Source organism: Vipera ursinii (genome assembly GCF_947247035.1).
Source record: "Vipera ursinii genome assembly, chromosome: 5".
NCBI lineage: Eukaryota > Metazoa > Chordata > Lepidosauria > Squamata > Viperidae > Vipera > Vipera ursinii.
Genome location: NC_139518.1, coordinates 25,121,879 through 25,133,964, shown reverse-complemented (window position 1 = coordinate 25,133,964; position 12,086 = coordinate 25,121,879). Strand labels below are relative to the sequence as shown.

General features: G+C 39.2%; 1 protein-coding gene across 12 annotated transcripts in view; it reads left to right on the top strand.

Moving 5' to 3' along the window:
• Positions 1-12,086, top strand: part of MBNL1 (muscleblind like splicing regulator 1) — a 173,515-nt gene that overhangs the window by 144,343 nt on the left and 17,086 nt on the right. For all 12 annotated transcript variants that reach the window (XM_083364670.1, XM_083364673.1, XM_083364668.1 and 9 more), the window contains one exon: positions 8,115-8,372. In XM_083364670.1, coding sequence (XP_083220796.1) covers positions 8,115-8,372 — 258 coding nt within the window. The remainder of the gene's footprint in view (positions 1-8,114; positions 8,373-12,086) is intronic.

Here is a 12,086-nt window from a genome sequence, read left to right as displayed (position 1 = left end):
TCAATTCCCCCCACCCAAGGTCACACACAGCAGTTTACTTGTAAGACCAGGGAGGATAGCCTCACATGGCCAGCAGCTGCTTCATGAAGTGTAACATTTGGGCATGCCTCAGCAGCAGCAGGAGCAGAAAAATGATGAAAGTCAGCTGGATGGCAGAGCGCAGGATGGCAAGGTACCTTGGAGTACAGGGTGACAAGAGTAATTGCAGGCAGGACTTGCTAAGGCAGATGTGGTTTCCTGGGGTACTGTGGCTTTGCGTCACACTGTGCGAGTGACTGTGAGTTTGCGCTGAACTGCAACTCAGGTCCATCTCATAACTTCAGAGTTGTCACATGCCAAGAAGCCCCTGAGCCACTACATAGCAAGCAGCATCAGATCTGCTTAATTCAGGGCCTCTTGAAACCACGGTGCAGGGCAGACCAAAAGGATAGACAGGAGGAGCAGCCCCTTACCAAAGCTTGGAATAGCTTGGATCAGAGTGGATCCTTTGCTAACAACCAATGGAATTCATTTAGCAATAGTAGTGGGGAATGTCAGGTGCAAATAACCAGGGACATTTTTAAATTCAAAGCCCAGAAGAGTTTGTTATTTCTATCTCTGATATAAAAATCTAGTCAGCTGATGGTCAAAGCTAAATTGACACTAGATAGGGGTCAACGGAATTCACAGGGGACTGAACTTGGGTCTCTGTTACAACACATTGATTCCAAACTGATGATACATCTAACCCTGCCTTCCAGCTCAGCTTGTACTTCTACAGAAATCCAGAATTACCCCTCCTAAGTGAAGTAATCATATGACATGCTTTATGACCACATCGCTTAGCCTCAGAAATTCTGGTCTCAATTATTATCATAATTCAAGGACTATCTGTATATCAACATCAATACTTAGAGAAAATAATATTCCAACAATTATGGAATACTGAATTGTTTTGTAAGACTTTGGCCATAATCAATCAGCCTTCCTGTTCAGACATAGACACCCAGGTTGAGGACAGCTTCAGAGGGCAGGTTCAGGGGAAGAATAACGATTTGTAAACATTTTCTCCAAGGTTGACATTTGCAGGCAGCACTGGAGGAGCTGTAACTGTAAGCTGGGCCTGTGGAGTGTCTGCAATATTGATTAGTAATTGGAAGAAAGCACAGCAAGGATGATGCAAACGGAGAGGAATGACTGAAAGTGCTTTTCTTTTTCAGGGCTAATTGGGCAATTTTCCATCCGCTATTATTTGTTTTGCTGAGTCTAGGGGACTTTTCTCTGGAGTGGGGGAACTCTTGCTTTGCTGTGTGTTAAGTAAGGAAATGGAACACAGTAGTTCTGCTGTCGTTTTCACAGTTCTCCAAGGAACAGTCCTGCCAACCAACCAGTGAACCAAGGTGTTTTTTTTCCTTCTAGGGCAGGGTAGGCAACCTCGGCTCTTTTATGACTCATGGACTTCAACTCCCAGAATTCCTGAGTCATAGAGCCTTGGTGGAGCAGTGGGCTAATGCCTCCTTAAGTAACAACAGCTGCCTGCAATTAGTACATTGTCTCATCCCACCAGGCTCAAGGTTGACTCAGCCTTCCATCCTTCCGAGGTAGGTAAAATGAGGACCCAGATTGTTGGGGGCAATAATAATGCCGCTTTGTAATAATGCCGCTTGGGCCCCCCGAAAGCCCTTATAAGCAGGCATATACATAGAATGAAGGCTATTGCTAAGCACATTGATTTGTGCTTTAGATTGTAAGCCGCCCTGAGTCTTCGGAGAAGGGCGGGATATAAATGGGATTAAAATAAGTAAAATAAAATAAATAAAATGAGTCATAAAAGAGCCGAGGTTGCCTACCCCTGTTCTAGGGTATTAGTTGCAACTTTTTTGGAAGCTGTAGCTGTTACTTTAGACAGGAAGTCCCTATTCTTCAGAATGAGTCAGGTCTGCCTGTTCAACTATCTTTCCCACTATAAATAGGCAGCAGCTATTTGTGTGGGACATGATCAGTCTCTCCCCTCCAACTACAGACATCCTATTGCTAACATTTACATAGAGGTCTTAAATTTGCCAATTTCTTTTCTAGTCCCAGCCATCCTGAGTTAAGTAGATTATTATTATCCTGATCACATTGGTGAGAAATAAGTCAAAATAATTTTATTTTCATCAACATATCGAATTCTACCCTGAGATGTAGTTATGCAGTACATTATTCATTCCTGTGCAAGACTATTTCCATTTAACTTTTCTAAATAACTCAGACAGCAGCAGCATCAAGCCAATCACAGCTAATCCTAGAAACTAAGCAACATGAGGCAATGGGTGTGTGGGGGGGTGGAGACAAATTTGGGAATACCCGAAATGAAAGGTGAATTGGGAAGTTGAGAAATATCCTGGAAAAGGCAATTGGTCACAGCTGTAACATTTACCCAACAATAGCTGGGCTTGAGGATGTCTTTACCTTAAAAAAATACTTCACTTAAGACCTCAGTCTGCATTCTGGATGGATTCAGATGGATTCTCAGAATACCAAGATAAAACTAACTTACCCTGGTATTATTATACCATCTAGCCTAGTATTATTAGAATTGGCTGGTGATAATAGACATAGTGCAACAAGCAATGGAATGTTTTAATTACAGTTGAATAAGCTGTTTTTTTTTCTATTTCATATAAATGCTATGTCAGAGCAAATTATAATTACAAAGCTTAGTTCCCAAACCACTAGAACTGAATTTACATGATACACTAAATTCAAGTCAAACAAATCACTTAGCACAACGCCTGAGATCAGACAATAGTTAGGATTGCCTTGTTGTGGAACTGTCAAGGTTCTGACAGAGAGAAAAAGATAAATAAAGTAGAACCCCAAGGCTTGCAAATTCCTCAAAAGTGAAACCAAATCTGAAGACACACGAAACAATTTCCCAATACAAAGTTAAAAAATCCCACCCATAGCAACTATGTTCCCCAATACATCTTCTCGGTGGGGTTTTTATGCAACACCAAGCCTGCAGTCCCGGGAGCAGCCGATGACCTTGGGACAAAATATTATTTTGACTAGCGAAGCACCTGGGCAAACCCCCCCCCATTCTATGTGGCAACCGAAAATGAATAGGAAAAATGGCTGCAGCCATGCTCATTTGTAGAGTTGACAGAACTATATAACCTTCTATTAGAGTGTTCTGAGGATACCAGTTCTAGAAAGCTGATTGATCTAATTGTATTGAATTAGTAGTATGAATTCTGTGCAACTTCACACTTTTAAATAAGCAATGAGATAACCCTATAGCTCCACAAATCAGTCCAGGTAAGTAACTTTAAAATAGTTAAGATCAGATATCAGGCTGGAGAACAGTGACATAAAGTGCATTTTTAGTGTTTATTTAATATTCTCTAAAGTTCTGGATACTCCTTCTTTCCTTCCTTGCTCTTTCTTTCTTTCTTTCTTTCTTTCTTTCTTTCTTTCTTTCTTTCTTTCTTTCTTTCTTTCTTTCTTTCTTTCTTTGCATTATAGTGTTGCGAATGGGTTGAAGTTGTATAAACCTTTATTAAAGTTAAACAGTGCATGGATAAGAAACCATTTGAGAACTATATGAACAAACAGGAATTTAATTGAAATAAATAAAGCAACTATAGAAAAATATTTCTGAAGTTGTCCAGCTAAAGAAACTATTTATCCTTGCAAACAAGTGTTAACAAAGGCTTTTATCAATTATGACATATTCATAGTACCATCAGACTTGATGAACCAATTATATTTTGCTTGATTAATGATAAATCATGATTTACAAACTACATTGGCAGGTTTATGCTAAATGCTGAAACAAAAGTCTAACAAAATGCTATTTTATCGATTGGTTGTCTTGTACAAATGGTGGTTTTCAGAATCCACATGTTTTGATTTTGCCAGAAGAGTAGACGAGTTCATTGTCCATTTCACTGTAATGTTCACTTGGGTGGACATAAGGAAAGCCCCTTCCTAAATGGAAGAATTGTATTGCCAGTATTTTTACTGGGTGTCCAAGTCCATAAGAGTATGCTTAGGAAGCAAATAACAATAAAAACACAGACAATACACTTCGGAAATTAAAGACATACCAAATAGATTTAAAATACACGATAGAGGACTTCTTAATTCACCCAACCCATCTCAATGCCTGAAAGAATGTCCAAATTTTCAAGACCTTTCACATCATCAGGGTTGGAGCCATACAGCTCATGATAGTGGGTTGTTCCATAGGGTAGGTGCTACAACAGAAGGCACGCTTCCTATTTTCCAAAAGATTAATATTGTTTAATCAAAGGACAGAGACTACTGGAGATACGGGGCCCTACAACTAGTCAGATCTTATGCCACCAAGGGCTCTACGGTGGTCACCACTACCATGACTTTCCCTGGAAGTGAACCTACTGTGATCTGCCCATTCTGTCCCATGCTGAACAAGCTGTAGCTTCCAGATGGATTTTAAGACAGGTCATTGTATTATATTCCCATAGTCCACTCTTAAAGTGACTAGACTCGAGCATGATGTTCTGTTCCAGCCTATGACCGGCCCTGTTTGTGTGTCAGGGACAACCCCTTTTTCCTTTTTACAGTCAATAGGCTGGAAAAACCCAACCCAAATTTATTTACAGTTCAAACAAAAAAGCAACAGAATATTTCCTTCAATAAATGAATCAAAATATCAAACAAGAGTCAACAAACAAGAGTTAAACAGAAGTATCAAGAACAGACCAGGATTCCCTTAGAATGTCTCCAAACGGTTGCCTTCAGCTACCAGCCCCGCCCACACCTTCCCCTTTTATTATCAGTCCCAAGGCGTGGCTTCTCACTGCCTTCTCCTCTCACTGAGTTGCCTCATTGATTTTCTCTGCTCTGCTCTGCTGGATTGCCTTCTGCTTCTAGAGTCTCTGAACATATTCAGCTGTGACTCTTCTGAGTCCGACACCTCGTACTCACACAGCTGAGCCTCATGAGGAACATGACTGGAGGGGCCAGGCTGAGAGTCCTGCAGTGCATCAGAGCCTCCCTCTGACACCAAAGGCTCTCCAAACCCCTCCTCCTCCTCCTCCTCCTCAGATTCATCAAACTCAGCTGCTGGGAGCACAGACCGACACTGAATCACAACACGAGTCATAAACTGGACAGCCTCTTGATACAGGTTACAGGTGTAACTGGCACACTAGATGAATATATGCAAAGGCCTTCTTGGCTAGAGCTGCCCCATGCTCTTCAATCAAGAGTGTTCAAGAAGATCCTCAGATTATACACTGGCTTAAATGGAGAATTTGAATCCCATACAAGGTTACAGATGGACAGTCCCAAATTTGGAGAGCCCAGATATCCACAGTCATGTTGATGTAGAAGGGTCAAGTGTTGAGCCTGAAAGCAAATACAGATGTGGGCCTACAGGCCAATCTCTTGTCTCCTGTCAACTACCCATAAGGAAAGCAGGAGAACCACTATAATCCATTGCCCAGCACACCAGTCCCCATAGCAGATCTTCACAATATAAAAATCCTCTTATATCAAGAAGAACCATCATATTGCTCCCATTCTGTGTTCACCAAATGTCATTGGCAAGTGTGATCCATGCTAGTTCCATTCTGTGCCCTGATGTGAAATGGATCTGGATTTCCTCTAAGATATGAAAAGGAAAATTGAGACACTGGATACATAAGGTATTGTCCACAATTGTTGTCTCTGTCCGTCACTTTTGAGAAGTAGTCATATTGCCTCTTTTAAGTTCAGAGAAACTACCTCCTCCCTCAGATGTCAACATCACCCCTTAGGATCCAAACACAACAACCCAGAAATGTCATGAATCTAAGAAAATTTCGGCCATCTACAATCTCTCCATTTTCTTGTTATATAGAAAACTAAGGTTAGTCTTCCTGAGAAATTGATTGGTCTGACTCTGGCCTAACCAATGGGAGTAACTGATTGTGTTTTACTTCCTTCCCCTTATAGTTGAATTCAGTGAATTGTTCCCAAGTGTTATCTGGTAGTTTTGGATTTGGAAAATCCCATCATCCTGGCAAGAGAGCTTATGCATCTCTGTGAAGGTCATCTTCCTGTCTTTAGAGACACAGGACCCCTCACACATAGTCAGATACCCTTCTGTATTCAGCAATTAATGTAAATTTTAGATAATTATGGATTGACACACTGCACTTCACTGTGCTGCCTGAAAGGCAATCTCGGGAGAATCTGCCATCTCAGACAATTTTCAAGAAGCCCTATTTCATAAATCTCACACTGGATGTGAAATCAGTATGTCGTTTTCTATTCCCCCCCTCTCTTTCCTTTCAATCAGGTCTGGTTTTTGGAGACTGCCTAGATGAGTCTTGCAATTTCTTTGGTGAGGTTTTTCAGAAGCTTTTCCCAGTTTTTAGCCTGATGCTAAAACTGCTACACCAAACTGGCTGCTTTTCTTATCAATGCATATTATAAGAGATTTAAAACATAGGCTGCAGGTTGCTCCCTCGAGTTAAGGCCTAATTAGAACCACTTTGGTGTAGTGGGAGACTCTTGAGTTCTAATCCAGATTTAGGCATAAATCTAGCTGGATGACCTTGGGCCAGTCCAGTTACTTTCTGTGAGCCCTCGGAAGGTGGCAAAGGCAAACCACTTCTGAAAAACCTTATCTAGAAAGCTATAGGGACTGACCATGCAGTTTCTGAGAATTGGGTGCAATTGAACTCAGAATGAAAGAAAAAGACGTAATTGCCTTGGGCATGCAGATTGAAGGAAACCTTTTTATGCCTCTCCTTGATGCTTGCTTACCTTTCATTTAATATGATTCACAATAAAGTCTGAAATAATTTCAAGACAATGATGTTCACATTACATTATTTTCTTTAGTTCACTTTCAAATATTCACCATAACCCTTTCTGCATGTTAAATTACAGTTTTAATCTTAATAATGAAAAAAACCTATTAATGGAAAAACACTATGAATTTAAATGTATTTTAGAAGGAAAGTGAAGAGCAAGATTTAAAAAAAATACATATACTTGTGCCCCCTCTTGTGTCGAAATTGTGAACAGCAGAGATAATAAATGCAGCTGATGTCTGGTGTAGCTAATAGAGCTCAGAATATGCTGTGTCAAAATCTACGCTGCAATTTCTTAGAAGGATTGCTTTTTAAAAAAAAGATATGTCTGTTTTTTTACCTTATTTTCACTTTGCATAGAAATTCCTTGGAATTTCTCTTGGAGATGTTTTTGAACATATTATTTAAGGTGGTAGAAGAACCATTCCTATTGTTATATTCTGCTATACAGTTTTTCCAACAGCCTGAAGCTTCATGATACGTTAATTGAACTCTGGGATGACTGGAGAGGGGGCTGTATATTAAAGAATACACTACCCAAAAGTATTTGAGATGTTGGATTAGGAATAGGAAAACCTAAGAGTCCATTCTTAGCCATGACCACTTAATTATTGTTTCTCTGCCGAATCTACTTCATAGGGCATCCATTGCCATTGAGAGGCCAAAGTGAAGCAAAGCTATGTAAGGACTTTGGGGAAAGATGGGGGTAAATCTAGCAAACAAATAATAAATACATAGATAAATAGAAAGAGATTCAGTTTTGTCCAAAAGCTATCCAGATGACATTGGCCCAATTAATCTCTTAGTCCAGTTCACCTCACAGGGTTATTGTTGTGAGGAGAACAGGAGGAAGAAGGAGTATTGGATATGTTCACTGCCTTGAGTTGTTTACAAAAAATAAAGGTGGGATATTAAATAAATGCAAGATGATGACATAACCCAAATATTGTCCATTAAAAACCATGAAGAACAGATTATCTTACATTAGATTGAATGCAAGAGAATTTCTCAGAAATAACATCAAAAATTTAACTCATTTGAACGCTTAGTGTAGTTGGATTGAATTGGAAATATTTTGCTTTTAAATTTGGGAAGCTGTTGAGTTACTTACATAAGCCAAACTATCAGAATGAGAATTAAGAAGCTCATCCAAGCATAAAAAAGCAAACATATCTTCTCAAAGTAAAACAAAACAGAGTGGTTGAGAATTATTTATCAGTTGTTCCAGAATAACTTCCAGCTTGTTGGGTTTAGTTTCTTTCCTGAAGTAATTTTACTTGCATTTTTTTTCCCTGCTGGTAGGTATGTCGAGAGTATCAGCGTGGCAACTGTAACAGAGGAGAAAATGATTGCCGGTTTGCTCACCCTGCTGACAGTGCAATGATTGATACCAACGACAATACTGTTACTGTCTGTATGGATTACATCAAAGGGAGATGTTCAAGGGAAAAGTGCAAATATTTTCACCCTCCAGCCCATCTGCAAGCTAAGATCAAAGCTGCCCAGTACCAGGTCAATCAAGCAGCAGCTGCTCAGGCAGCAGCTACTGCAGCAGCCATGGTAAGTCCAGAAAAACAAATCAAATATATCTATCTCATTGTCAGCCACTCAGCACTGCTAATGAATTGAACCTCCTTACTAAAGATAGGACGGTTTGGGTATCCCATTCCACTTCAGTAAGCTGACAAGCATGTGATGCCAGTTCTGCTCTTACATACTGTCAGATTCTACTAAAACATGTAGTCAGTTTGTCTATGTGTATATTGTGCATAGATGTACATGCCAGATGTACATATTAGCTTTGTGCCTAGACTACATAGTGAGAAGCAGTAATTTATTATGGATTACCTGTACATCGATATTATTGATATGCATGCGTAGAAACACTGACTGGCAAGTTTTTACATCATATGCTACATAAGAATTACACAAGGAACTGATGCATTCTTCAGTAGATCCCATGATCTGTCATTTTCTGTACTCCATTTCCATCTGCAAAGAACTATACCATCAGAGAGGTGCAAATTTTTGTATAATTGATCTTATAGCTGGAAGTCCAGTTGCCTCTTGAAAAAGCGTCTTTGGAAGAATTGATCTTATACTGCCTTACTTTTACTTCCGTTTTCCTTGGAAGAGATTTCCCCCCCCCTCCTAGAATTCATTTTGTGCATTCATTTGCAAAGAGTTGCCTTGAGGTGAGATGGACAGCAAACAGATTTAATAAACAAATGAATTTGCTTAGTGAATAGCTTAAATTACATTTAGCTAGCAGCAACTCAAAGTGTTTAATGATTCTGGACATAGCTACAGTTTGCAAACTTATTTTAGAGATGATTTATTCTTTTCTGCCTGTTGACATTTTTATGTACTGTATAAGGTGATTTGCAGCAACACCTGTCCAAAATTTACATATACCAAACAAAACCTCACTCTTGTTTCATATGGGAGGACACAGTGTTAGTGATCTAGCTCATTGAAATTGAACACTAAGCATGCATTTGAGAATATATCCTGACAAACATGTCTAAGCTCATTTTCTTACGCGGTTAACAGTCTCAGTTTAAAGGCAAAGAAATTTATTTTCTTCCTTGGGAAAGAAAACGTTGTTAGAATTCTCACATGGGATATTCTTGCACTTACTAGTTTTGAAGTGGCTATGGAATATGTTTGAATATCTGCCTTTCAGTGGATATGTTGTAAATGAACAGTTTACCTGCATCTCACCCTTTGGTAAAATCCCAAGGACAGACATGACAGAAATCATTCCATGAGGCATTTTCAGACCCAAGAAACACGAGAGCTTGGGAGACTATAGAGCTTTATAAAAATATTTAAAAGGAAGACAAATAATACTTTCCCATTTCCTCACAATAATAAATCAAAGTCAAAAGTACCAACAGAAGAATTTCTAAAGAAATTCTGAATCTTTTGAAGATAAAAAATGGAAAAGAGAGGAAAGTTTAGGAATTGGAAGATGGATTTCTACTTGGATTACAGTTGCAAGAAAAAGTGTATGAACCCTTTGGGATTACGTGGAGTTTTGCATGAATTGGCCATAAAATACGCTCTAAACGTCATGTAAGTCACAACAATAGAAAAACACAGTCTGCTTAAAATAATACTACACAAACATTAGCTGTTGTCATGTTTTAATTGAACATAAGATGGAAATATTCACAGTGCAGGGTGGAAAAAGTATGTGAACCCCTAGCCTAATGACTTCTCCAAGAGCTAATTGGAGCCAGGAGTGAGCCAACCTTGACTTCAATCAGTGTGATGATATTGGATGTGTTGCTGACAGCCGTCCTGCCCTTTAAAAACACACACCTGTTTTGGGTTTACTGGTCTCAAGAAGCACTGTCTGATGTGAACCATGCCTCGCAGAAAAGAGCTCTCAGAAGACCTACGGTCAAGAATTGTTGACTTGCATGAAGCTGGAAAGGGTTACAAAAGTATCTTCAAAAATCTTGATGTTCATGTGTCCACGGTAAGACAGACTGTCTACAAATAGAGAAAGTTTAGCACTGTTGCTACTCTCCCTAGGCGTGGTCATCCTGTAAAAATGACTGCAAGAGCACAGCACATAATGCTTAATGAGGTAAAGAAGAATCCTAGAGTATCAGCTAAAGACAGAAATCTCTGGCACATGCTAACATTTTTGTTGACACATCTACAATAAGGAAAACATTAAACAAGAATGGAGTACATGGGAGGACACCACGGAGGAAGCCATTGCTGTCCCTAAAAAAAAAATATTGCAGCATGTTTGAAGTTTGCAAAAGAGCACCTGGATGTTCCACAGCACTACTGGCAAAATATACTGTGGACAGATGAAACCAAAATTGAGTTGTTTGGGAAAAACACACAACACTATGTATGGAGAAAAAAAGGCACAGCACACCAACATCAAAGCCTCATCCCCACTGTAAAACATGGTGGAGGGAGCATCATGGTTTGGGGCTGCTTTGCTGCCTCAGGGCCTGGACATATTGTTGTCATTGATGGGAAAATGAATTCCAGAGTTTATAAGGACATTTTGCAGGAAAACGTACGACCATCTGTCCGCCAACTGAAGCTCCGCAGAGGATGGGTGATGCAACAGGACAATGACCCAAAGCATACAAGTAATTCAACAAAACAATGGCTTCAACAGAACAGAATATGCCTTCTGGAGTGGCCCAGTCAGAGTCCTGACCTCAACCCTTCTGAAATGCTGTGGCATGACCTTAAGAGAGTGATTCACACCAGACATCCCAAGAATATTGCTACACTGAAACAGTTTTGTGCAAAGGAGTGGTCCAAAATTACTCCAGATCGTTGTGCAGGTCTGATCCGCAACTACAGGAAACGTTTGGTTGAGGTTATTGCTGCCAAAGGAGGGTCAACCAGTTATTAAGTCCAAAGGTTCACATACTTTTTCCACCCTGCACTGTGAATGTTTCCATCTTATGTTCAATTAAAACATGACAACAGCTAATGTTTGTGTAGTATTATTTTAAGCAGACTGTGTTTTTTCTATTTTTGTGACTTACATGACGTTTAGAGCGCATTTTATGGCCAATTCATGCAAAACTCCACATTATCCCAAAGGGTTCACATACTTTTTCTTGCAACTGTATGTGCAATAACTTTAATAAACATAATTGAATGAGGTGGATTGAGGGCAAATAATTTATGGAAATATTTAATAACACTCATTTCTAGCAATGGGACTATAAAGTAACTTGAATAAAATCATCTGTATTGTGCTTCTCTGAATTCAGCTTTTATAATTAATAACTATTATACTATTACAATACTATAATTATTACAATACTATTACTGGAATTTGGTTGTGACATGGATCAGCACAATCACATTACTGGGAGAAATTAGACAATGAACCATTTGCCTAAACACTGATTTCTAGTAGGGGGGAAAACCCTGTTTAAATGGTTCCACTTTTACTTTTTGGATGGCTGTTAACATTAGGTGATAGATCCTAGTTTCTAGCTCTTAGCCAGCATTGGCTGATAGAAAACACCAATCTGGTTAGTATTTGGATGGCACATGACTAAGAAATCATAGAACTATAGGCTGAAGTTGAAAAAATATTTGAGGAGAAGGCCTACTTGTAAATTCTTGTCAGGTAAATGATATGAAGTAACCAGAAGTCAACGCCCAGCTTAAAGAAATTGCCTTTACTTTAACATTATCCTGTATTTCTTTTTATATAACTTATATGATTTGACCATTAAAGTATTCCCATGAAACATTGTGGTGCAATATTTGCAG